The sequence below is a fragment of the Pristiophorus japonicus genome, unplaced genomic scaffold (assembly GCF_044704955.1).
Source record: "Pristiophorus japonicus isolate sPriJap1 unplaced genomic scaffold, sPriJap1.hap1 HAP1_SCAFFOLD_584, whole genome shotgun sequence".
NCBI classification, from domain to species: domain Eukaryota; kingdom Metazoa; phylum Chordata; class Chondrichthyes; family Pristiophoridae; genus Pristiophorus; species Pristiophorus japonicus.
In genome coordinates this window covers 265739-293424 of record NW_027254493.1, presented here as the reverse complement: position 1 = coordinate 293424, position 27686 = coordinate 265739, and the positions used below count along the sequence as shown (strand labels likewise).

At 45.9% G+C, this 27686-nt stretch overlaps 1 protein-coding gene and 1 pseudogene across 1 annotated transcript; one reads left to right on the top strand and one right to left on the bottom strand.

Moving 5' to 3' along the window:
* Window positions 1-27686, top strand: part of LOC139255063 (guanylate-binding protein 1-like) — a 128349-nt pseudogene that overhangs the window by 22967 nt on the left and 77696 nt on the right.
* On the bottom strand, window positions 861-27686 carry LOC139255065 (guanylate-binding protein 1-like). Its single transcript, XM_070873869.1, has 9 exons — window positions 27494-27686; window positions 25670-25797; window positions 25060-25169; window positions 23207-23400; window positions 18419-18658; window positions 11457-11734; window positions 9503-9715; window positions 5083-5185; window positions 861-1259 (listed from the first exon to the last, which is right to left on the bottom strand). Exons 1-9 carry the CDS (start codon window positions 27684-27686, stop codon window positions 865-867), a joined length of 1854 nt encoding a protein of 617 aa, XP_070729970.1. The 3' UTR covers window positions 861-864.

Here is a 27686-nt window from a genome sequence, read left to right as displayed (position 1 = left end):
TGAACCCTCTGGATGAAAAAAAATTCCCCTCAAATCCCCTCTAAACTAAGTACCAATTACTTCAAATCAATGCCCTCTGGTTGTTAATCCCTCTGCTATTTCTCTCAAATGACTGATGTGCTAATAAAAGCAGGTCTTACACCTGCCTAAGACTTTTAAAAGGACAGTAAAATATAATTCTCAATAACTTAGAACATTTAAAATTAGGCAAGTTTATTTTTAGACCCTTTAAAATAAAAATTTATTTTTCAAAAATTTTAATTTGTTTTGAATAATTAAATTCCATTTTAATTATTTAAATATGATGTTTAAAGTGTGTGTGTTTTTGGGGTATTCCCAATGATACTTGGTGAGTTCTGTGTGCGGAATCAGCATAAGTACGAATGGGAATACCCCTACTTTGATAGGTTGGGCTGGTCCACATGATCCCAGGGATGCGTGTGAAGCGCTTACACCCCTGGGATACATGGGCCTCTACACAGGCCTTCAGATATAGAGGCCCATGGCTGCAAGTCTCCAAACCTCAGACCACCAGGTAGATTTGGTAGAAATTTCTCAGAGGCATTTGCACACGGGAAGTCTGGACCATGATGTTTTTTCATTCATTAAACACCCAACATCACCCCAATCATGCTACAACTAGAACATCACTGGGATGATCCTCGATAGATTGTGTTGACAAGTTGCTTAGCAAGAATAAATTTTATTTTACACAATTTTATAAAGGCTGTTTAGCTTTACATCACAAGTGCTGTTAAACGCAAGTACAACCACGCGAGATGTGCCACACATTGAATGAAACAGTGAAATCTTTCGGATTTGGAGCTCCATCAATTTGAACAGGAATCCAACAACTTCAATGGACTACTCCCCATCCGCACCAACAAAGCCAGTGGCGAGCGCCCTTGCCACGTTAAATATAGAACGCAGGATCCCCATGAAATCTATGGAGCTCACCAGGCCGCCAGCCCGCGTCTGCTGCTCCTGCTCCCTGAGCTGTTGAATTTGCTCTTCCATCAGCTCAGCCTTTTCCTGGAAGCCCCTTTCCAAAATGGCCTGCTGCTCAGTCATCAGGCTTTCCAGGGCCCGCTCCTGTTCCTTCAGCATTTCCTCCCTCTCCTCCAGCATTTTCACTTTCATCTGGCGAAGGTTCTCCTCATTGGTTCTTTGCTCATCTTGCCTCAGTTGCTTCAACTTCAACAGCTCCTCTTCCCGAGCCTTATTCAACTGTTCCATCAGGACGGCCTTCTCTATTTCACCTGGGGTGGGAGGAGGGGGGGGGGGGGAAGAGAAGAACAGGCTAATTAACTAGTACTAAGTAACACCCATCCATCACCCTTGTGACAATGCCTCGATTTCAAAATGCTCATCCTGCCTTCAAACAACTTGTATTTATATAGCGCCTTTAATGTAGTGAAACATCCAAAGGCACTTCACAGGAGTGGAGATAAAAATTTGACAGAGCTGCACAAGTACAAATTAGCACAGGTGACCAAAAGCTTGGTCAAAGAGGTAGGTTTTAAGAAACATCTTCAAGGAGAGTGGTAGAGTGGCAGAGGCTTAGGCAGGGAGTTCCAGAGCTTGGGGCCTAGGTAGCTGAAGGCACAGTCACCAATGGTTGAGCGATTATAATCCCTCCATGGCCTCACCCCTCCCCATCTCCACAATGTCCTCCAGCTTACAACCCCCCCCCCCCACCTCCCCCAGGTCTCTGCACTCCTCCAACTCTGGCCTCTTGCAGATCTGCAGATCCCCAATTTATCACTCGACCATTGCCAGCCCTGCCTATAGCTGACCTAGGCCAAACTCAAATTCCCTCAAAGTTCTGCAGCCACCAGGAGGCCAGTCAGACTATTTTACCCATTTTGGCTCTGTTTAAGCTACCAAATTAGTCCCACACACCTGGTCTTTTCCCATAGCCCTATATGGCAAATATGCCATTCCCTTTTTAAGTGTCGATTTCATCAGCTTTCACCACCCTTTCAGATCATGCAATCAAGATCACAACAACTCATTTGTTATAAAATAGTCACGTCACCTCTGGTTATATCAGAAGTTTACAGTACGGAAGGAGGCCTTTTTGGCCCATCGTGTCCCTGCCAGCCAACAAAGCTATCCAACCTAATCCAGCTCTTGGTCCAGAACCTTGTAGGTTATGGCATTTCAAGTGCACATCCAAGTGCTTTTTAAATGTGGCAAGGGTTTCTGCCTCTACCACCCTTTCAGGCAGAGTTCCAGACCCCCACCACACAAAGAAATTTGCCCTCAAATTCTCCTATCAATTACTTCAAATCTATGCCCCCTGGTTGTTGCCCCTTCTAAGGGAAATAGGTCCTTCCTATCCACTATCTAGGCCCCTCAATTTTATACACTTAAATCTCCTCTGTTCCAAAGAAAACAACCACAGCCTATCCAATCTTTCTTCATCACTAAAATTCTTCATTCCAGGCAACATTCTCAAATCTCCTCTATCCTCTCTAGTGCAATCACATCTTTCCTGTAATGTGGTGACCAGAACTGTATGCAGTACTCTAGCTGTGGCCTAGTGTTTTATACAGTTCAAGCATAACCTCTCAGCTCATGTATTTTGCCAATCATCTTAAATCCATATCCTCTGGTTATGGATCCTTCTGCCACTGGATACAAGTTATCCTTATTTGCTCTATCAAAACAACTCATTTCCTCTTAATATCTTCTCTGCTCTGAGAAACACCCCAGCTTCTCCACATAACTGAAGTCTCATCCTTGGACACATTCTAATAAATTTCTTCTGTACCTCCAAGGCCTTGACATTCTTCCTAAAGTGATGCTCAGAACTGAATACCCTAGCAGAGGTATTGCTAGTGTCTTTTTAAAGCTGGAGCATAACTTCCTTGCTTTTGTACTCTGAAGCAAAGGAGGATCCTAGTGTTTTTGTTACCACCTTCCACATTGAAAGTCTCTTCCTGCACCCCCTTTAAAATTGTAACTTATTGCCTCATTATTCCTACCAAAATATACAACTTCACACTTCATTAAATTTAATCTGCTATCTGTCTACCCATTTCACCAGTATGTTTATGCCCTCCTGGAGGTCTGTTACTATCCTCATTGTTTTTCTACATTTGAGCAGCAAGTCATCTGAAAATTTTGAAATTATGCCCCATATACCCCAAGATCCCTCCAATTTAAACACCATCCTGATTTGGAAATATATTGCCATTCTTTCATAGTCACTGGGTCAAAATCCTGGAACTCCCTCCCCAACAGTACTGTGGGAGTACCTTCACCACAGACTGCAGCAGTTCAAGGCGGCAGCTCACCAATAAATGCCAGCGACACTCGCCCAGAATGAATGTTTTAAAATATACATACATCAGAAAGAGCAGTGTCCTAATACTGACCCCTGGGGGGGAAAGACACACCACTGTATACTTTCAAGTGTGGGGAAAAGCATTTACCATTCTTGTCCCTTAGCCAATTTCATATCCATACTGTCAGTATCCTTTTACCCCCATAGGGATTTGGTTGAAATTGAATGCCCATAAACACAACTGCTCTAACCTTAACCTTCTCTGTTGCACAAGGACTCCAGGTTTGTCAAACACTATTTGCCTTAAAATCCATGCTGAATTTCATGCAAACTTTTCCAAATGCCACTGAAGCACTTGGGACGATTTAATATGTTAAAGATATATTAATGCAACTGTCTGTTGCAATTTCCAGTGAACATAACATAATAGGAGCAGGACTAGGCCATAGGGCCCCTTGAGCCTGCTCCATTTAATATGATCATGGCTGATCCTATCATGGACCCAGGTCCACTTCCCTGCCCGCTCCCCATAACCCCTCATCGGTTAAGAAACTGTTTATCTTGGTCTTAAATATATTCAATGACCCAGCTTCCACAGTTCTAGGGCAGCAAATCAGAGATTTACAACCTAAGAAATTTCTCATCAGTTTTAAATGGTCAGCCCCTTATTTTAAGATTATGCCCTCTAGTTCTAGTCTCCCCCATAAGTGGAAACATCCTCTCTGCATCCACCTTGTCAAGCCCCCTCAATCTTATACGTTGCAGTGGTCAAGTGGTGGATGTTTGGAACAGATTTCTTGATATTCAATATGATGCAAAGTTCTTGACTGGCACTCGAATGAGCACTTCACACTCTAGGAATCTATTGTGGGGAATTCCGCTGATCAAGCTAAAAATACATAAAGCCAATCTCACATTTCTACAATTCTCAAACACTTCACATACAAGACACTAATCTGGAGTACAGCCGTTCCAAACACAGCAAGATTTCAGACAGTGATCAGGTGACTAACTTACCCACATTAATGGACCAGACTTGAGGCGGAAACAATGCAAGGAATTCTAAAAATAAAATCACATTTCTTCGTGTTTTTCCAAATGTTGCATAACACCCACTTATGAAATTACAGCAACCGAAATGCCAACCTTACTAAACAACCGCCATATAAAGATTCAACTAGGTTAACGGAAGGCTTCAAAAACAGTAATTTTAAAAATTATTTATTCATTCCTGGGATGTGGGCGTCACTGGTATGGCTGACATTTATTGCCCATCCCTAATCGCCCTAGAGAAGGTGGTGAGCCTCCTTCAACCGCTGCAGTCCATGTGGTGAAGGTATTCCCACAGTTCTGACTTTGTCACAACAGTTCGGTACAACTGAGTGGCTTGCTAGGCCATTTCAGATGTCAGTTAAGAGTCAACCACATTGCTGTTGGTCAGGAGTCAGGCCAGACCAAGTAAGGATGGCAGATTTCCTTTGCTAAAGGAAATTAGAGAACCAGTTGAGTTTTTCTTGACAATTTGATAGTTTAATGGTCACCATTATGGATACTAACTTTTTAATTCCAGATTTATTTAATGAACTGAATTTAAATTCCCTAGCTGCCATGGAGACTCACGTCTCCAAATCATTAGTCCAGGCCTCTGGATTACTAGCCCAGTAACAACCATTATGCTACCATACCCTTAATGTTAATCTCAAACTCACTACATGAAGGATTCCTGTAGGTGAAACTTTACCACATTCAGATAGTTAGATAAAAAGCAGAAAGCAGTATCATGTCCTTACTTGCCAACAACTTCTCTGATTCAGACAGTTTCTTCTCGGCCTGCAATATGGTGTCCGCCTCCACCTGCTTCCGCTTAAGAAAATCTGCAAGGACCACTTCAGCCTGTTTTGAAGCAAATGAGGCATTTCAGTCAGTCAGTGACAGCACTCTTGCCTCAGAGTCACTCCAGTGCAGTGCTGAGGGAGTGCTGCACTGTCAGAGGTGTCGTCTTTCAGATGAAAGATTAAAACAAGGCCCCTTCTGCTCTCAGGTGGACATAAAAGATCCCACGGTATTATTTCGAAGAGCAGGGAAGGTTATCCCTAGTGTCCTGGCCAATATTTAATCCCTCAATCAACATTAAAAAAAAATTGATTATCTGGTTTGCGCACAGAGAAGGCTCACCACCTTCTCTGTGTGCAAATTGGCTGCTGCGATTCCTACATTACAACAGTGACTACACTCCAAAAGTACTAATTGGCTGTAAAGTGCTGGAGACGTCCGATGGTAATGAAAGGCGCTATATAAGTGCAAGTATTTATTTCTTTTAGGCACTAGGGAAGCTGGGATTGCTCTCCTTACTGCTGAGAAGGTTAAGGGGAAATTTAAAAAGACCAACATTTCTATATTTTTTTTGAAAGGGTGGAAGCAGATTCAATAGTAACTTTCAAACAGAAATTGGATAAATACTGGAGAAATTTGTAGGGCTGAGGAGAAAAAAGTGGGACCAAGTGCTGGTTCTCACAGATGGGTGGAATTTCAAAGATGGTCAAATGACACCTTTCTGCATTATTCAATGAAAAGTTTGGAATTAAATATATTTCCCTCAAACAAAGGGTTGTTACTAGGTGAGGTGCTGCATTGCATTTTTCAGAGGAATCTCATTACACAACAAAAAACTTGGGGAAAAGGAGAAAGTAATATGGGTTGAAGAATAAAGACTCAAAGCTCAAGATGTAGGGTGACAAGTTGCAAAAACACAAGACCCTAGGTTTTATAAATGTGTCCCAAAGTACACAAGTGCAGGGATAAAGCCAACATATAAAAGACACACTTAGAATGGGGCCAAATTTTAGGATGGATGTCAAGGGTGGAGGTGACTGAAAGCAGATACCAGATGGCATTTAATGTTCAAGGAGATACTGGAGAAGTTAGATCTCTCAGCAAGAAGCAGAGTCTTCAAACCTGATGGTCAAGGTTAAATGGGAAACGTTATTTTAATCAGAGAGAAAATCCTTAAGGGACAACCAAAGGGCATAAACTTTGAATGAGGAAAAGGGAAGAGCAAGGTAGGAAGAGACTGTCTGTTTATCCAGCCTGTCCCTTCAGACATGGTGACACATGAACAATCCAGACCCCTCCCCCCCCATTCCAGTCACCAGGAAGGGTGGAACTGGAGTGCAAGGGGGAAAAGCCACAACAATCCCACCTGACACTTGCGTACCTTCACCAACCCTCCCAGCTCCCTTCTGAAGGCTGTACATGCCAAACTTTAAATGTTATTGATTGGTTCAAAAGGGGCATGATACTCAACATTGGAATTTAACCCTGCTCTTCCATCCCCTAACCATCAACATCAGCCAATCTATTACTTTTGAAAACAGATTCCAATCTCGAAGTCTTTGTTTCCCCAAATGAAAAAAAATCTCCCAATTCCTGGAACCTCTCTACAATCAATCCTAGAAATTCAGGTGCTCAATATACCCCACTTGTCACAGTTCAGGATCATTGAACAGGTGCCTCAGCCCCAACTAGAGAGATTGGGGAGTTTTTCAATCTCTAGTGTATTCTTGCAACAAAATTAATTAGGTCAGAGTCGATAATTAAAGGTGCTAATTAACTGCTGTTGACACCAATTCGTCAGACTGCAAACAAAATAACCCGTCTTGGTAATCAACATACAGGTCTACAGGATTGTAGCAAAACCTGCCCTCCTGTATGGCTCAGACGTGGGCCATATACAGTAGACACCTCAAGTCGCTGGAGAAATACTAGCAAAGCCTCCACAAGATCCTGCAAATCCCCTGGGAAAATAGACACGCCGTTAGTGTCCTCGATCAGGCCAACATCCCCAGCATCGAAGCACTGACCACACTCTACCAGCTCTGCTGGGCAGGCCACATTTTTCACATGCCTAACATGAGACTCCCAAAGCAACCACTACTCTGAACTCCTACACAGGAAGCGAGCCCAAGGTGGGCAGAGAAAACGTTTCAAAGACACCTTCAAAGCCTCCTTGATAAAGTGCAACAGCCCCACCGACACCTGGGAAATCCCTGGCCCCAGACTGTCCAAAGTGGAGGAAGAGTATCTGGGAGGGCGCTGAGCACCTCGAGTCTCATTGCCAAGAGCATGCAGAAAACAAGCGCAGACAGCGGAAGGAGCGTGCGGCAAACCAGTCCCACCCACCCTTTCCTTCAACCCCTGTCTACCCCACCTGTGACGGAGGCCAATTTCCATATTGGACTGTACAGTCACCTGAGAACTGAGTAGAAGCAAGTCTTCCTCGATTTTGAGGGATGGCCTATGATGACACATCACACCCACTGTTGAAAAGTTGTCTTTAATGTGAATCAGGTTTAAATACACAGCTAAAAGCCGTGCACAAATCATCGAAGCTAGCAGGGCAGGCTGAAAGCTTATGGGATTTTGGACTTGATAAAGGCAGAGTACAATAGCAAGGAAGTTAAGAACAGTAAAACAGTCAGCCTCAACTGGAGTAGTGTGTCCAATTCTGCACACATTTTAGGAAGGACTTGGAACAGGGTGTAGAAAAGATTTACAAGAATGGTTCCAGAGATGAGGGACTTGTGTGGATAGACTGGAGAAGCTGCGGTTGTTCGCCTTAGAGCAGAGAAGGTTGAGGGGAGATTGGATAGAGTTGTTCAAAATGATGAGGAATCTGCACAGAGTAGATGGAGAGAAATTTCATTGGCAGAAAGGTGGAGAACCAGACGTCACATATTTAAGGTGATTGGCAAAAGGTCCAAAAGCAACTGGAGGGAAACTTTTTTTTTTTTAAATATAAATGCAGCAAGTGATTAGGATCTGGAATATACAGCCTGAAAGTGTGGTGGAGGCAGACTTAATCATGGTTTTCAAAAGGGAATTCGATACGTACCTGAAAAGGGAAAAAAAAATTGTACAGGGAAAGGGTTGGCAAGTGAGACTAGCCAAGATGAAGAGGCCCCAGAAAAGGCAGACTTAAAAAACAGACGTATACTAAATAAAGAGGACCCATCTCCAGTGGGATAAAAGGAGCCTCGAGCAGCGGCCCAGGAGAAGAGTGGAGGCCCCGACCTGCGTGAGAACACCAGCGGCAGGTCGAAGCCATAAAAGGAACGCCAAGCAGCGGCCCGGGAGAAGAGTGGAGGTGTACCACTTCAGGGAGCAACGGCAGCGAAGAGTGAGGTCATCAAGGTCCAGGTCCGTGATTGGAGCATGAGCAGATACAGCAGAGACGAGATTGAGGCAAAGGAGCGACAAGAGATCGCAAAGAGACATGATCGGGGCCCGGAGAGGCGAGAGTCCAGGGCCAGGGGCCCAGGGGCAGCATGGGTCAGCCCACACTGCGATATGTATCCGTGCAGCAGAGCAGGTCTCCAGTTGTCTTGGATAACCCTTGCCACTGGACCAAGGCCTAGCTCTGACAAGCCCGTGTGGTGGCTGGTGTGCAATGGTCACCACATGTTAAAATCCACATACAGGCAGGCATCTTCCACCCTTCAGGATCTGGAATATTAGGTCCATCATTGAAACACCTGTGAACGCATCCTCCTTTGGTGTGGAAGCTGGTCCCCTAGTTTCATTAGGCAGAAGAAAGGCACATGAAGCCTCACTCATTCAACATATGCCTTGGCATTGAATAAAGAGGTTTCCCAGCAAAGTACACAGATACCCTATTCAAGCCAGAAGGGGCACACCACTGATGGGTCAGAATATGCCACAAGTAGTTAGTTATCAGACAGACAATGAGTAGATTCCCAGAAACAGCGATTTCAGGCAGTTTATGGAAATGACAGACTTCAATCAACACCCACCATGGGAACCAAAGTTGCGACGTGACTTAAATATCATACTAAAGCATTGCAGTAACTATAGTATTCAGAGCTTTATTCTGCAGTATCCCAGCAATATACCCCGCCACCTTATAGGCTTTCCCAGAGGCCTCACTGCACAAACCCGTCAACCTTAAATACTTCATCTGACAAAAATTTCAATATAGCAACCATTCTAACTGTTGAACTAATTTTCTGGGACCTCATTATAACTTCCTGTTAACCAGAATTAGACTCCAAATGTTGAACGATCATAGCTTAGGAAGCAAATTCACCCCAGATAATATGAACATTTGCAACTGCCACTAATTACTAGCCTATGATTTCCCCTGCAGCTTATATTTTAACAAAAGTCCTATCGACCATACTAGTTTTTTTTTACCTTTATCCCCTTCCCAGGGGCAGAGTGGTAGTTTGACACCATTGTGTTCCGGTCCTCGGCATACAGCCGATACCCGCCGGGCCGTGTGTAAACCCCCTCCTGTAGTTTTTGGTCCATTTCTGTAGAAAGGCTCTGAAGGAGTTGCTGGCATTTCTCCAGGGACACCTGCTCATTCTTCACGCAGATGTCTAGATACTGATGCGCAAGGTCGCACTGGGGCAAAATGAGACCAGCATTACAAGTGGGATCAGATCAATATACCACAAGGGTGATTACACTTTAATTTGGCCCAAGAGGATTATCAGGACAATGATATCAGGCTGGGGAGAATAAAAGACTGCATAATGCACTTCTACAGAAATTAGAAAGAATAGTTACTTTAGTGACAATAGGGTAGGGTAGCATAGTGGTTATGTTACTGGACTAGTAATCCAGAGGGCTGGACTGATGATCCAGAGACAAGTTCAAATCCCACCACGGCAGCTGGGGAATTAAATTCAGTTAATTAAATAAATCTGAATTTTTTTAAAAAGCTACAACCATTAATGGTGACCAGGATGCCAGATTGTCAGCAAAACCCATTTGTTTCCCAATGTCTTTTGGAACATAACATTAGAAATACGGCCCCTCGAGCTTGCTCCGCCATTTAATACGATTATGGACTCAGGTCCACTTCCCTGCCACTCTCCATAACCCATCATTTAAGAACTGTCTATTTATCTTAAATGTATTCAATGTCCCCGTTTCCACAGCAAATTCCACAGATTTACAACCAGAAGAAACGTCTCATCTCAGTTTTAAATGGGCGGCCCCTTATTCAAAGATCATGCCCCCTAGTTCTAGTCTCCCCCATCAGTGGAAACATCCTCTGCATCCACCTTGTCAAGCCCCCTAAATCTTATAAATTTTGATAAGATCACCTCTCATTCTTCTGAATGCCAATAAGTAGAGGCTCAACCTTTCCTCATAAGTCAACCCCCTCATTTACAGAATTAACCTAGTGAACCTTCTCTGAACTGCCTCCAAAGCAAGTATATCCTTTTGTAAATATGAAAATCAAAATTGCATGCAGTATTCCAGGTGTGGCCTCACCAATACCCTGTATAACTGTAGCAAGGCTTCCTTGCTTTTATACTCCATCCCTTTTGCAATAAAGGAGAAGATTCCATTAGCCTTCCTGATCACTTGCTGTACCTGCACAAGGTACCCCAGGTCCAGCTGTACTGCGGCACTTAGCAAACTTTCACCATTTAAATAACTTGCTCTTTGATTTTTTTTCTGCCAAAGTGTATGACCACACTTGCCAACATGATGCTCCATCTGCCAAATTTTTGCCCACTTAGCCTGTCTATGTCCTTTTGCAGATTTGTGTGTGTCCCTCACATATTGCTTTTCCTCTCGTCTTTATATAGTCAACAAACTTGGCTACGTTACACTTGGTTCCTTCCTCCAAGTTGTTAATATAGATTGTAAATAGTTGGGGTCCCAGCACTGATCCCTGCAGCACCCCCTGGTTACAGATAGGACAACCGCCAACCTGAAAATGAACCAAACTGATCTGTTCATTAGCCAATCCTATATTACCCCCAACCCTGTGATCTTTTATCTTAAGGAAATCTACTGTCCTTGCCCGGTCTGGCCTATGATTCCAGACCCACAGCAATGTGGTTGACTCTTAACTGCCCTCTGAAATGGCCTAGCTAGCTACTCAGTTGTACCAAACAGAGAGAGAAGACAGACTGCAACAGTTCAGGAAGGTGGCTCACCACCAATTTCTCAAAGGCAATTTGGGATGGGCAATAAATGCTGGCCTTGCCAGCAACACCCACATCCCAGGAACACAAAAAATATTTTGTAAATATCCAGCACAGGGTAAAAATGGCACTCTTCCAAGGAACATCAACAGCCAAAAAGGTGAAGATAAGCCGCAGAAAAGGAGTGCAGGAACCCTTACCACCACTTGTTTTTGGTACTCTTGGTTGTGGTCTTTGAAGGAACGCTGCATAAAGACTTGAAGGGCGCCTTTTTCGCACTTCCCATGGATGTCCGAAAGGTCCTTGGTTTCCATTGGCATCTCTGTCAGTTGCTCCATCTGTTGCCTGTAGTAAGCAGAGGCCTGTAGAACAGCAGCCGAGTTTTCTAGTCTGGCCATGGAGGTAACAGCATCGTCCATGCAAGGGACTGCCCCGCTGGCAATACTGGAGACATAGTTGGTCGCTAGCACACCCAACACTGCAAGCAAAATAAAATTCAAAAGGCATTTTGCTGCAATTTTGAACAAACTCAAGCTACAAAACTAATCAATCAGATCCCATTTCCAGAATTTAATATACTATTCAGAAACATACCGAAAAATATTTACCCAGTGTAACAGCTTTCAATGATCTATTGAGTCACTGGACCACTAGTTATAGATGAGAAACTAGGAGTGTTCTCTTTAGAGAAGGTCAAGGAGGTTTTTGATAGGTTCAAAATTCTGAGGGGTTTGTCAGTAAATAGGGAGAAACCATTTCTAGTGGCAGGAAGGTCTCTAACCAAAGAACACATAATATAATTGGCAAAAGAACCAGGGAGAGGCGCCTAGAGATATGCATTACACAGCAAGTTTATGATCTGGAAAGCACTGCCTGAAGGTAATGGTAGAAGCTGATTCAATAGACAGGAGTTTCCACTTTGGGAGAATCCAAAATAAGTGGACATAAATACAAGACAGCCAGTACCAAATCCAATAGGAATTGGCACTCCCTCCACCACCAGCAGAGTGTGTACCATCTACAAGATGCACTGCAGTAATTCACCAAGGCTTCAGCAGCACGTCCCAAACCCACAAACTCTAGTGCCGAGAAGGACAAGGGCAGCAGACACATGGGACCACCACCACCTCCAGGTCACACACCATCCTGACTTGGAAATACATCACCATCCCTGGGTCAAAATCCCAGAACTCTAGCTCCAACAGCACTGTGGGAGCACCTTCACCACACAGACTGCAGCAGTTCAAGGCGGTGACTCATCATCTTCTCAAGGGCAATTAGGGATGGGTAATAAATGCCAACCTTGCCAGTGACACCCACATCCCATGAATAAAAATAATTTAATGAGGAACTTCTTTACTGCAGGAGCAGTTACAATGTGGAACCTGCTAACTCAAGAACAGTTCAGGCAAATAGCAGAGATGCATTTAAGGGGAAGCTAGATTAGTAAATTGAGAGAGAAAGCAATACAATACACAAGTGAGAAACTATTAGAATGTCCTGATTTGAAGTAAGGAGAGGAGGCTACTATGGAGCATAAGCACCAGCATAGACCAATTGGACTGAATAGCCTGATTCTGTGTTGTAAATTCTGTAGTAACACTAAAGGGAAATGGATAAATATTTGAAGAGGAAACATTTGCTGGGCTTGGGAAGAGTAGGGGAGTGAGATTAATTGGACAGATCTTTGAAAAAAACTGGCAGTGGCATGATGGGCCAAATGATCTCCTGCACTAGAGCGGCAGTCAGCGAGAGGCGGGAGCAGCATGGTGAGGCCTATAAAAGGCCCAGCGGGTGTTCCACAGGCAGCGGCAGTCGGTGAGAGGCGGGAGCAGCATGGTGAGGCCTATAAAAGGCCCAGCGGGTGCTCCACAGGCAGCGGCAGTCGGCGAGAGGCGGGAGCAGCATGGTGAGGCCTATAAAAGGCCCAGCGGGTGTTCCACAGGCAGCGGCAGTCGGTGAGAGGCGGGAGCAGCATGGTGAGGCCTATAAAAGGCCCAGCGGGTGCTCCACAGGCAGCGGCAGTCGGCAAGAGGCGGGAGCAGCTCCAGCCAGGAGAAAAAGCAGAAGAGAAGTAGAAAGGAATCAAAAAAGGTGACATCACAGCCAAAGGGGTAAGTGATTGGCAAGTAGTTTTTTCTTTTTTATATCAGTAAGTAACCTGTTAAGTGTTGTCACCAATTTAAGTGTATCTAAGGGTTAAGTCAAGGCAGGAGAGCTCAGTCACGTGTTATGCTCCTCCTGTGCCATGTGGGAACTCGGGGACGCCTCTGGTGTCCCTGACGACTACGTGTGCGGAAAGTGTATCCGCCTCCAGCTCCTGACGGACTGCGTTGCAGAATTGGAGCTGAGGGTGGATTCACTCTGGAGTATCTACAATGCTGAGAATGACGTGAGTAGCACGTGTAGCGAGTTGGTCTTACCGCAGGAGAGGGGTCCACAGCCAGCTAGGGAATGGAAGACCAGCAGGAAGAGCAGTGCAAGGAAGGTAGTGCAGGGGTCCCCTGCGGTCATCCCCCTGCAAAACAGATACACTGCTTTGGGTACTGTTGAGGGGGATGACTCACCAGGGGAGGGCAGCAGCAGCCAAGTTCATGGCATCATGGCTGGCTCTGTTGCACAGGAGGGCAGGAAAAAGAATGGGAGAGCGATAATGATAGGGGATTCAATGGTGAGGGGGAATAGATAGGCGTTTCTGCAGCCACAACCGAGACTCCAGGATGGTATGTTGCCTCCCTGGTGCAAGGGTCAGGATGTCTCGGAGCGGGTGCAGGACATTCTGAAAAGGGAGGGAAAACAGCCAGTTGTCATGGTGCACATTGGTACCAACGACATAGGTAAAAAAAAAAAAAAAAGGGATGAGGTCCTACGAGACAAATTTAAGGAGCTAAATTAAAAAGTAGGACCTCAAAAGTAGTAATCTCAGGATTGCTCAGTGCCACGTCCTAGTCAGAATAGGAATCACAGGATAGCGCAGATGAATACGTGGCTTGAGCAGTGGTGCAGCAGGGAGGGATTAAAATTCCTGGGGCATTAGAACAGGTTCTGGGGGGAGGTGGGACCAGTACAAACCGGACGGTCTGCACCTGGGCAGGACCAGAACCAATGTCCTAGGGGCAGTGTTTGCTCATGCTGTTGGGGAGGAGTTAAACTAATATGGCAGGGGGATGGGAACCAATGCAGGGAGACAGAGGGAAACAAAATGGAGACAGAAGCAAAGGACAGAAAGGAGATGAGTGAAAGTGAAGGGCAGAGAAACCCAAGGCAAAAAACAAAAAGGGCCAATGTACAGCAAAATTCTAAAGGGTCAAAGTGTAATAAAAAGGCAAGCCTGAAAGCTCGGTGCCTCAATGTGAGGAGTATTTGGAACCCAGGAGAGGGCTCTGAGCTAGTTAGAGTCGGAGAGAGCGCAGATGAACAGGACCCCAAGAAAGAATGCAAAAGGCAGGAGGCAACAGAGCAGAGTAGCACTGGGGTAAGTGTAAACTACAAGGTGATAGGAAGGGACAATATGTATGAAGATAAAGGGCTGCAGGAGGGGTCAAAACTAAAAATCATGGTTTAAAAGCTAGTATTAAAACACTACCTAAACGCATGCAGCATTTGAAATAAAGTAAATGAGTTGACGGCACAAATCATTACAAATGGGGATGATTTGGTGGCCATTACAGAAACGTGGTTGCAGGGTGGCCAAGACTGGGAATTAAACATACAGGGGTATCTGACAATTCGGAAAGATAGACAAGAAGGGAAAGGAGGTGGGGTAGCTGTTAATAAAGGATATCAGGGCAGTTGCGAGATGATATTGGCTCCAATGAACAAAATGTTGAATCATTGTGGGTGGAGATTAGAGATAGTAAGGGGAAAAAGTCACTGGTGGGCATAGTTTATAGGCCCGCAAATAATAACTTCATGGTGGGGCACACAATAATCAAGGGAATAATGGAGGCATGTGAAAAAGGAATGGCAGTAATCATGGGGGATTTTAACCTACATATCGATTGGTCAAATCAAATCGCACGGGGTAGCCTGGAGGAGGAATTCATAGAATGCATACGGGATTGTTTCTTAGAACAGTATGTTACAGAACCTACAAGAGAGCAAGCTATCTTAGATCTGGTCCTGTGTAATGAGACAGGAATAATAAACAATCTCCTAGTAAAAGATCCTCTCGGAATGAGTGATCACAGTATGGTTGAATTTGTAATACAGATGGAGGGTGAGGAAGTAGTGTCTCAAACGAGCATACTATGCTTAAACAAAAGGGGACTGCAGTGGGATGAGGACAGAGTTGGCTAAAGTAGACTGGGAACACAGACTAATCAGTGGCACAATTGAGGATCAGTGGAGGACTTTTAAGGAGCTCTTTCATAGTGCGCAACAAAAATATATTCCAGTGAAAAAGAAGGGCGGTAAGAGAAGGGATAACCAGCCGTGGATAACCAAGGAAATAAGAGAGTATCAAATTAAAAACCAATGCGTATAAGGTGGCCAAGGTTAGTGGGAAACTAGAAGATTGGGAAAATTTTAAACGACAGCAAAGTGTGACTAAAAGCAATAAAGGAAGGATAGATTGATTACGAAAGTAAACTTGCACAAAACAGATAGTAAAAGCTTTTACCGATATATAAAAAAGGAAAAGTGTGACTAAAGCAAATGTTGGTCCTTTAGATGATGAGAAGGGGGATTTAGTAATGGGAAATGTGGAAATGGCTGAGACCTTAAACAATTATTTTGCTTCAGTCTTCACAGTGGAAGACACAAAAACCATGCCAACAATTGCTGGTCACAGGAATGTGGGAAGGAAGACCTTGAGACAATCACTATCACTAGGGAGCTGGTGCTGGACAGGCTAATGGGACTCAAGGTAGACAAGTCCCCTGGTCCTGATGAAATGCATCCCAGGGTATTAAAAGAGATGGCAGAAGTTATGGCAGATGCATTGGTTATAATCTACCAAAATTCTCTGGACTCTGGAGAGCTACCAGTGGATTGGAAAGCAGCTAATGTAATGCCTCTGTTTAAAAAAGGGGCAGACAAAAGGCAGGTAACTATAGGCCGGTTAGTTTAACATCTGTAGTGGGGAAAATGCTTGAAGCTATCATTAAGGAAGAAATAGCAGGACATCTAGATAGGAATAGTGCAATCAAGCAGATGCAACATGGATTCATGAAGGGGAAAATCATGTTTAACTAATTTACTGGAATTTTTTGATATAACAGCATGGTGGATAGAGGTGTACCGATGGATGTGGTGTATTTAGATTTTCAAAAGGCATTCGATAAGGTGCCACACAAAAGGTTACTGCAGAAGATAAAGGTACGCGGAGTCAGCGGAAATGTATTAGCATGGATAGAGAATTGGCTGGCTAACACAAAGCAGAGAGTTGGGATAAATGGGTCCTTTTCAGGTTGGAAATCGGTGGTTAGTGGTGTGCCACAGGGATCAGTGCTGGGACCACAACTGTTTACAATACACAGATGACCTGGAGGAGGGGACAGAGTGTCGTGTAACAAAATTTGCAGATGACAAAGATAAGTGGGGAAGCAGGTTGTGTAGCGGGTACAGAGAGGCTGCAAAGAGATTTAGATGGGTTAAGCGAATGGGCTAAGGTTTGGCAGATGGAATACAATGTCGGAAAATGTGAGGTCATCCACCTTGGGGAAAAAAAAAAAAAAACAGTAAAAAGGAATATTATTTGAATGGGGAGAAATTATAACATGTTGCGGTGCAGAGGGACCTGGGGGTCCTTGTGAATGAATCCCAAAAAGTTAGTTTGCAGGTAATCAGGAAGGCGAATGGAATGTTGGCCTTCATTGCGAGAGGGATGGAGTACAAAAGCAGGGAGGTCCTACTGCAACTGTACAGGGTATTGGTGAGGCCACACCTGGGGTACTGCGTGCAGTTTTGGTCACCTTACTTGAAGGTGATACTAGCTTTGGAGGGGGTACAGAGACGATTCACAAGGTGGATTCCAGAGATGAGGGGGTTACCTTATGATAGATTGAGTAGACTGGGTCTTTACTCGGAGTTCAGAAGGATGAGGGGTGATCTTATAGAAATATTTAAAAATAATGAAAGGGATAGACAAGATAGAGGAAGAGAGGTTGTTTCCACTAGTCGGGGAGACTAGAACTAGGGGGCACAGCCTCAAAATACAGGGGAGCCAATTTAAAACCAAGTTGAGAAGGAATTTCTTCTCCCAGAGGGTTGTGAATCTGTGGAATTCTCTGCCCAAGGAAGCAGTTGAGGCTAGCTCATTGAATGTATTAAAATCAGAGATAGATTTTTAACCAATAAGGGAATGAAGCATTATGGGGAGCGGGCAGGTAAGTGGAGCAGAGTCCCCGGCCAGATCAGCCATGATCTTTTTGAATGGCGGAGCAGGCTCGAGGGGCTAGATGGCCTACTCCTGTTCCTAATTCTTATGTTCTTATGTTCATTAAATGGTTCTATATATTCATGAATTAGAGCTTATGTACATAGCTGGGAATTCTTTGGAAGAACATAACACAAACTAGGAACAGAGTAGGCCATACGGCCCCCTCGAGCCTTCTCTGCCATTTAATATCATGGCTGATCTGATCTTGGCCTCAACTCCACTTCCCTGCCTGTTCCCATAAATCCTCAACTCTCCTACAGTTCAAGAATCTGTATCTCAGCCTTGAATATATTCAATGATTCAGCCTCCACAGCTCCCTGGGGTACAGAATTCCAAAGAATCACAACCTTCAAGAAATTCCTCATCAGCGTTAAATAGATGACCCCTTATTCTGAAACTATGCCCTCTGATTCTAGATTCCCCTACAAGGAGAAACATCCTCGACATCTACCTGGTCAAGCCCCATCAGTATCTTGAATGTTTCAATAAAATCACCTCATTCTTCTAAACTCCAATGAATACAGGCCCCACCAGCTCAACCTTTCCAAAAAAGACTACCCTTTCATCCCAGGAATCAACCTAGTGATCCTTCTCTGAACTGCCTTCAATGCAAGTATATCCCTCCTTAAGGTGAAGAGACCAAAACTGTATACAGTACTCCAGGTGTGGCCTCGCCAATGCCCTGTACAGTTGCAGCAAGATTTCCCTACTTTTATGCTATATCCCACTTGGCTGCTGAGCAGGTGTTGTTACCATTGGTTTCAAGGCACTCGTACTTACTTCTCCCGTTAATGATGTGGCCTCCTTTCAATGATTTGGGTTGTGATGTTTCGTAGATGTACCTGCAGAACTGCTGGCACTCCTGGGTGAAGCTCTCGTCTATCTGGCATTCTGGAATGGTTTCCATTGCATGCAGATTGCTGCCAACAGGCCGGACAAAGACAAAACACTTCCGCTTGGGGAAAAAATTCCGGATGCACTGCCGGGGCAAGTTATATTCCATCACCTTTTTAGAATTACCTGCATTAAAAAAAACAAATTGTAACATGAGGGAAGGGACTGTGATTGAACCTAATTCGATAGCAACAGGACACTGAACAATGGCTGAATTTAGAAAGGAATTTAAGAGTCACAGTAATCACTTGTGACAAAAAGGGAAGCTTTAATTTTCCTTTTAGTGCCAGAAATCCATGTTTAGAAAACACTGCTCTGACCTCACCTGGAGTATTGTGTCCAAATTTGGAGAGAGGGGCGCGAGAGAGAGGGGCGCGAGAGAGGGAGAGAGAGAGAGAGAGGGGCGCGAGAGAGGGAGAGAGAGAGAGAGAGGGGCGAGAGAGAGGGGCGCGAGAGAGGGAGAGAGAGAGGGGCGCGAGAGAGGGAGAGAGAGAGGGGCGCGAGAGAGGGAGAGAGAGAGGGGCGCGAGAGAGGGAGAGAGAGAGGGGCGCGAGAGAGGGAGAGAGAGAGGGGCGCGAGAGAGGGAGAGAGAGAGGGGCGCGAGAGAGGGAGAGAGAGAGGGGCGCGAGAGAGGGAGAGAGAGAGGGGCGCGAGAGAGGGAGAGAGAGAGGGGCGCGAGAGAGGGAGAGAGAGAGGGGCGCGAGAGAGGGAGAGAGAGAGGGGCGCGAGAGAGGGAGAGAGAGAGGGGCGCGAGAGAGGGAGAGAGAGAGGGGCGCGAGAGAGGGAGAGAGAGAGGGGCGCGAGAGAGGGAGAGAGAGAGGGGCGCGAGAGAGGGAGAGAGAGAGGGGCGCGAGAGAGGGAGAGAGAGAGGGGCGCGAGAGAGGGAGAGAGAGAGGGGCGCGAGAGAGGGAGAGAGAGAGGGGCGCGAGAGAGGGAGAGAGAGAGGGGCGCGAGAGAGGGAGAGAGAGAGGGGCGCGAGAGAGGGAGAGAGAGAGGGGCGCGAGAGAGGGAGAGAGAGAGGGGCGCGAGAGAGGGAGAGAGAGAGGGAGAGAGAGAGGGAGAGAGAGAGGGAGAGAGAGAGGGAGAGAGAGAGGGAGAGAGAGAGGGAGAGAGAGAGGGGCGCGAGAGAGGGGCGCGAGAGAGGGGCGCGAGAGAGGGAGAGAGAGAGGGGCGCGAGAGAGGGAGAGAGAGAGGGTCGCGAGAGAGGGAGAGAGAGAGGGCGCGAGAGAGGGAGAGAGAGAGGGGCGCGAGAGAGGGAGAGAGAGAGGGGCGCGAGAGAGGGAGAGAGAGAGGGGCGCGAGAGAGGGAGAGAGAGAGGGGCGCGAGAGAGGGAGAGAGAGAGGGGCGCGAGAGAGGGAGAGAGAGAGGGGCGCGAGAGAGGGAGAGAGAGAGGGGCGCGAGAGAGGGAGAGAGAGAGGGGCGCGAGAGAGGGAGAGAGAGAGGGGCGCGAGAGAGAGAGAGAGAGAGGGGCGCGAGAGAGAGAGAGAGAGAGAGAGAGGGCGCGAGAGAGAGAGAGAGAGAGAGAGAGAGGGGCGCGAGAGAGAGAGAGAGAGAGAGAGAGAGGGGCGCGAGAGAGAGAGAGAGAGAGAGAGAGGGGCGCGAGAGAGAGAGAGAGAGAGAGAGGGGCGCGAGAGAGAGAGAGAGAGAGAGAGAGAGAGAGGGGCGCGAGAGAGAGAGAGAGAGAGAGGGGCGCGAGAGAGAGAGAGAGAGAGAGGGGCGCGAGAGAGAGAGAGAGAGAGAGAGGGGCGCGAGAGAGAGAGAGAGAGAGAGGGGCGCGAGAGAGAGAGAGAGAGAGAGGGGCGCGAGAGAGAGAGAGAGAGAGGGGCGCGAGAGAGAGAGAGAGAGAGGGGCGCGAGAGAGAGAGAGAGAGAGGGGCGCGAGAGAGAGAGAGAGAGAGGGGCGCGAGAGAGAGAGAGAGAGAGGGGCGCGAGAGAGAGAGAGAGAGAGGGGCGCGAGAGAGAGAGAGAGAGAGGGGCGCGAGAGAGAGAGAGAGAGAGGGGCGCGAGAGAGAGAGAGAGAGAGGGGCGCGAGAGAGAGAGAGAGAGAGGGGCGCGAGAGAGAGAGAGAGAGAGGGGCGCGAGAGAGAAGGGAGAGAGAGAGAAGGGAGAGAGAGAGAAGGGAGAGAGAGAGAAGGGAGAGAGAGAGAAGGGAGAGAGAGAGAAGGGAGAGAGAGAGAAGGGAGAGAGAGAGAAGGGAGAGAGAGAGAAGGGAGAGAGGCGAGAGAGAGAGAGAGAAGGGAGAGAGAGAGAGAGAGAGAGAGAGAGCGAGAGAGAGAGAGAGAGAGAGAGAGAGAGAGATCCCATTGATAGAAGGGTGGAGAACCAGAGGACACAGATTTAAGGTGATTGGCAGAAGATTCAAAGGCGACATGAGGAAAACTTTTTTTGTACAAGCGCAGCGAGTGGTCAGGGTCAGATTTAATCATGGCTTTCACTGGATAAGTACCTGAAGGAAAAAGATATGCAGGTGTACAGGGAAAGGGCAGGGGAGTGGGACTGGCTGAGATGCTCTTGGAGAGTCAGCACGGGCTCAACAGGCCGAATGGCCTCCTCCTGTGCTGTAACCGTTCTGTGATTCTATGCACGCGTCGTAGGGTTTGGGGGAGGCAGTTCCCCTGCAGTGATCCACAAAACAATTGGATTGACCTGCCACTAATGCGTGATAGAAAAAAGATTTGACGGGAAAATAAACTCGATTAGTCAACCTTTAGAAGATTTGGAGATTGGAAATGCCTAATTTTCTCCAAAAATACGATCACAAGGATCAGACACTGAATCCAATAGCTTCCTTCTGTGCTGTAAATTTCAATGATTAGCAATCTTTCCTCCTCGCTGATTCAAGCATGCTTGGAACAGAGACTTGTATTTATATAGCACCTTTCATGACCTCAACATGCTTTACAACAAATACCTTTGCAGTGCAGTCACTGTTGTAATGCTGGGAATTTACACAGCACTGAGTGACCAGATCAACTGCTTTTGGTGTTTGTTAAAGGGCTCATGGGGTGGTGGGTGCCTGCTGCCCTTGTCCCTCTTTTACATCCACCCAGGAGCACAGTTGGGGCCTCGGCTTAAAGTTTCATTTGACAGACAGCAGCTCAGACAGTGCAGCACTCCCTCAGTATGGCACTGGAAGAGTCAGCCTAGATTACACGCTCAAATCTCTGGACTGGAACTTGAACCCACAACCTTCTGACTCACCAGAGTGGGACCTACTGAGCTACGGCAGAATTAATTCCTGCACCAGCAACATGTTGATTATCCACAACAGGGCTGACAGTTTAAGTAACTGTTGGAAATGGGCTGTGTTGTAACCGCAAGTAAATTGAGGGGAACTCGTCACATTAGATTGGCTGCCAAGGAAAGACTTGGAGCCCATAGTATGGGTTACACTGGAACCCAATAACAGATTGACAGGGGAACGGTCCCAGTAACAGTTGTGTCATATTGGAATCAAGGTGATAAGCTCTGGTTACTGGGATGCTTCATTTTACACAATAAGCTGGAGTCGGCCACTTGGCGCTTCAAACTTTTTTTTTGTTCCAGGATGTGGGCATCACTGACAAGACCAGCATTTATTGCCCATCCCCAATTTCCCTTAAGATGGTGGTGAGCCACCTTCTTGGACCGCTGCAGTCCATGTGGTGAAGGTGCTCCCAGTGCTGTTAGGGAGAGAGTTCCAGGATTGTGACCCAGCGACAATGAAGGAACGGCCGATATATTTCCAAGTCAGCATGGTGTGTGACTTGGAGGGGATTGTGGAGGTGGTGGTGTTTCCATGTGCCTGCTGCCCTTGTCCCTCTAGGTGGTAGAGGTCATGGGTTTGGGAAGTTCTGCCAAAGACTTGGCGAGTTGCTGCAGTGCATCTTGTACATGGTACACACTGCAGCCACGGTACACCGGTGGGAGAGTGAATGTTTAAGGTGGTGGATGGGGTGCCAAATTGGCTGCTTTGTCCTGGATGGTGTCAAGCTTTGTGTGTTGTTGGAGCTGCACTCATCCAGGCAAGTGGTCAGCGTTCCCTCAATCCTGACTTGTGCCTTGTCAATGGTGGGAAGGCTTTGGGGAGTCAGGTGGCGAGACACACTGCAGAATACCCAGCCTCTGACCTGCTCTTGTTGCCACAGTATTTATGTGGCTGGTCCAGTTAAGTTTCTGGTCAATGGTGATCCCAGGATGGTGATGGGGGATTCGGCAATGGTAATGCCATTGAATATGAAGGGGACGTGGTTAGACTCACTTGTTGGAGATGGTCATTGCCTGGCATTTGTGTGCTGTGACTGTTACTGGTCACTTGCCTGCTCCACCATTCAATAAGTTTATGGCTGATCTTCTACCTCAACTCCACATTCCTGCACTATCCCCATAGAAAGCAAAGTAAGACCAGTATTTATTTAGTGCCTTTCACGACCACCAGACATCTCAAAGCACTATACAGCCAAAGTAGTGCTATATATACACACACACACACACTACATATCCCTCAATTCCCAAAATTTACCACCATCTTGAATATAGTCCACAAATAAGCATCCACAGCCCTGAGGTAGAGGATTCCAAACCTTTTGTTTTATATGAGGCAGTTCAATAATTCAAGGGGGGGGCAGGGGGAGATGAGGGATGGACAATTGACTGAAACAAGATAGTTCCCCCACATCAGAAAAAAATGCATTACCTTTTTTCAGTAGCAGAGCATGTTCCAAATATTCGTCCTGACTCACCACTTTGCCCTCGATTTTCAGTTCGAGACTGAAGTCCCTGACAGACCAGACAAAAGTCGGGAAGAACTTCAAATATTCTATCTCATCATCTTCATGGAAATCGTCACTGGCATTAACTTTAATCAGTTCAGTCAGCTCTGTGACAAAACTGGACTGGTTAAAGAATCAACTTTAAAACAGGGGAACAAGAACTACTCAAACCGAGACACCAATCACACAAAGTAACAACTTGCATTACATCACACCTTTAACTTGGTAAAATGGCCCAAGATGCTTCACAGGAGTATTAGACAAAAAAAAAGACACCGAGCCACACAAGGAGAAATTAGGGCAGGTGACCAAAAGCTTGGTCAAAGAGGTAGGTTTGAAGGAGCATCTTAAAAGGAGGTAGGGGTAGAGAGGCAGAGAACTTTAGGCAAGGAATACCAGAGCTTGAGACCTAGAAGTCACAGCCACCAATGGTTGAGCAATTATAATCAGGGATGCTCAAGAGGGTGGAATTAGAGAGCACATGTATCTCAGGGGTTGGGGGGGTTGAGGCTGGAGATGAGAGATAGGGAGGGGCAAGGGCCATGGAAGGATTGGTAAACAAGGATGAGAATTTTGAAATCAAGGCATTGCTTAACCAGGAGTCAATGTAGGGCAGTGAGCACAGAGGATAATGTTTGAGCAGGACTTGGTGCAGGTTAGGAACAGGCTGCCGAGTTTGGGATGACCTCAAGTTTAAAGAGGGTAGAATGTGGGAAGCCAGCCAGGAGGAAACATGGTGACGACAGGTTGCTTAATTTAGTCTTCAAGGCATGCATTCACAAGCCATGAACTCAAACAAACTATAGGCTCATTTCCATACAAGTCAAAATAAGGATGCCAAACATATTGCTCATGAGTCAAACACTAGAATGTGTTATGTTCACCACATTCAATTCCAGTAATTCTATTACTTGAACCTCTAACCTCAGATATTTGCATTCCTAATTCTGCCCTCGAGCATCTGATTATAATCACTCAACCATTGGTGGCCACGCCTTCAGCTGCCAAGGCCCCAAGTTCTGGAATTCCCCGTTTAAACCTCTGCACTTCTCCATTCTTCCTCCTTTAAACCTACCTCTGACCAAACATGGTCATCTGCCCTAATTTCTCCTTGTGTGGATCAACATCAAATTGTGTGTCTTATAATATAGTTGAAGAGCCTTGGACATTTTACTACATGTGTCAGCTGTGGCTCAATGGATAGTATACGCTCCCCAGACAGAAGGTTGTGGGTTCCAGGCCCACTCCAGAGACATGAGCTCATAAATCCAGGGCAGTGTTCAGGGAGCACTGCACTGTCAGAGGTGCCATCTTTCAGATGAGACATTAAACCAAGGCTCTGTCTACCCTCAGGTGGATGCAATAGATCCCATGGCACTATTTTGAAGGCAGCCAAGGGAGTTATCCCAGTGTCCTGGCCAATATGTATCCCTCAAACCAACATTAAAAACATCTGGGTCATTATCACATTGCTGTTTGTGGGAGCTTGCTGTGCACAAATTGCTTGCCGCATTTCCCACATTACATTACAACAGTGACTACACTCCAAAAGTACTTAATTGGCTGCAAAGCACTTTGGGATGTCCAGTGGTCGTGAAAGGTGCTATATAGATGCAAGTCTTTCTTTAAAGGTGCTCTTTAAATAAAAGTTGTTGTTTTGGGTTGTGACTGAAATGTCTCAATCATCAGCCCAGTGGGATGTTGAACACCATTAACTATTGAGCGATGTTACCTTTGGTGATTTTTGGGGAGAATTCAATCCCTTCAAAAAGGACACTGCAGTTTCTCCAGGGCATATTGATCGATCGTGCCCATGCTGTTGTATACAAGGGTACTGCTCAGAAGAACAGCGAGGGCAAAGATCCAGCTGTCATTTTTCTGATCGCCCTGAAAGCAAACATATTTTGTCTAGTTTTAGCAGCATCACAATTACTAAGGAACATTACATTGGATATACAGCACAGAAACAGGCCATTCGGCACAAACAGTCCACGCCAGCTTTTGTACTCCACTCAAGCCCCTCCTTCAGTCTTTCCGGTGGGGCGGGGGAAGGGGAGGAGCAGCCGGGGAGGGAAAAGCCAGGGGTGGGGAGGGAGAATTGTTTCAGCAAGACAAACAGGTAGGGGATTTTGCAGCACACACCCATCACTAGCTCTTCGGCACTAGCGGCATCTCAAACCTAAACCGCAGTGGCAAGATTCTTTTCCAGCCACCCCCACCCATTTCTGCCCTAGGCCACAGGACACCCAAGTTAAGACTCATTTCAGACTTGCAAGCTGCTCAGTTTTAAGGGCCGAGTAACGAGTTGCCTTCAAGTCGCCAGAGTTAGAAAGTGCAAACCTCCAATCGCATGTTGCGAGCGCGATGTGAAACCATGTGCAAATTACCTTGGTTACATCCCCCAGTCCTTCTGTATCCAGCAGCACCAAGGAATGGTTCAGCTTGAGGGGGTGAGGCACGCACCACATCCAGATCCCCTTAGTGTGAGACTCAACCGTCGACCCAAGGGAGAAACCTGGCTCAGACGTCAATGTGAAAATATACGGTGTAAATATGCTGGGCAAGTTTAGATACATTTTACACAGGTTGGACAAAACCCGCATTATAGAATTCTCTAAATGGCAACAACAATGTGATTTTATGTAGCAGCTTTAACAGTTAAACATCTGAGCATTATAAAAGACAAACAAATTTCCACCAAGCCTCAAAGGAGAAATTAGCACAGGTGACCAAAAAATTGGACAAAGATGTGGGTTTTAAGGAGCATCTTCAAGGAGGAAAGAGGCAGAGGTTTAGGCAGAGAATTCCAGAGCTTAGGGCCTAAGGAACAGAAGACACGGCCACCAATGGGGGAGTAATCATAATCAGGGATGCTCAGGAAGGCAGAATTAGAAGAGCACAAATATCCTGGGGTGGGATTGTGGGACTGCAGGAGATTAGAGATAGGGAGGGGTGAGGCCATGGAGGGATTTGTAAACCAGTATGAGAATTTTGAAATTGAGGCGTTGCTTAACCGGGAACCAATGTAAGTCAGCGAGTACAGGGTGATGGGTGAGTGGTACTCAGTGCGACTTAGGACATGGGGCAGCCACGTTTTGGATCTGCTCAAGTTTACGTAGTGTTGAATGTGGAAGGCCAGCCAGGAGTACATTGGAAGAGTCAAGTCTAGAGGTAAGACAGACAAGTCTAATTCAAACAAACATTCATTATTTGTCAGAAATAGAAATCTAGGCCTAGAGTACAAACTAAAAGCACTAAGGGGGAAATGCATGCTGAGAATTTCCTGCAACCCTCATTCCTTAATGCACACAGGGAAAGCCAGTTAGCATTTTAATTTTAAGATTCAATGCATTACTGGATACAATTCATCAAATCTGTCCAATTTTATTGACAGGAGGACATTAAAAAAACTTGCAGAATGGGTATGTAATTGATAATTGAAATTCAACACAGATAAATGTGAGGCATTACATTTTGGTAGGAAGTCACTTATTGGAGGATGAGAGTCTAGGTGGGATAGAGGAGCAAAGGGATCTCGGAGTACAAATACACCAATCACAAAGTTGTTACACAGATTAACAAGGCCATAACAAAGCATGCAAGCACCAGGGTTTATTTCTAGAGGGTTGGAATTGAAAAGTAGGGAGGTTATACCATACCTGCATAGAACCTTGGTTGGACCACACTTACAGTACTGAGTACAGTTCTGGTCGCCATATTATAAAAAGGCTAAAGGCACTAGCGAGGGTGCAGAGAAGATTTACATGGAAGATACCAGAAATGCAAGGAAAGGGTGAACAGGCTGGGTCTCGTCAGTTGAAAAAAGGTCGAGGGTGTCCTAATTGAAGTCTTTAAAATTATGAAAAGGTTTGATAGAGTGGATACAGAGAGAATGTTTCTACTTGTGGGGAAGAGCACAACTAGAGGCCATTAATACAAGATAGTCACCAGAAAATCAGAATTCAGAAGAATCTTAACCGAGTGTGGTGAGAATGTGTAATTTACCACTCAACCAAGCAATTTATTACTATTCTGCTTTTAAACCATAATTTCAAGACTATGGCAAGCCTTATAATACAAGGCTCCATGAGTTATAAAAATATTTATTCCTAGTGTTTTTTTTTAAATTATAAACATCCTCAGCTAGAGATTTCCCCCTCCAGCACTGATCCTGACCAAATGCTCAAAAGCCCCAGAAACAAACCCCGTACCATGTGCTTTCCCTGCTAACCGGTTCATCAAGTAAGACTTCCCAGTTCTGTAAAGTCCGACGATCGCCACCACCACCACAGGCTCGTTGTTACTCGCAAGGATGTCCATCGCGACTGGATTTACCCGCAGCGAGCCGTCAGAGCTGTTCTCAATGAAGCACACGGGAGTTTGCATGTACACCGCAGAGGCCAT

Bases quoted from the DNA above. Each gene is read 5' to 3' on its own strand.
- LOC139255065 (XM_070873869.1), bottom strand. From the start codon at position 27,686: ATGGCCTCTGCGGTGTACATGCAAACTCCCGTGTGCTTCATTGAGAAC. The intron at 18,659-23,206 runs GTAATGCATTTT...TTTTTAATGCAG, and splicing joins TGCTCTGCTACTGAAAAAAG to GTAATTCTAAAAAGGTGATG. The intron at 1,260-5,082 runs GTAAGGACATGA...CTCCCACCCCAG, and splicing joins ATCAGAGAAGTTGTTGGCAA to GTGAAATAGAGAAGGCCGTC.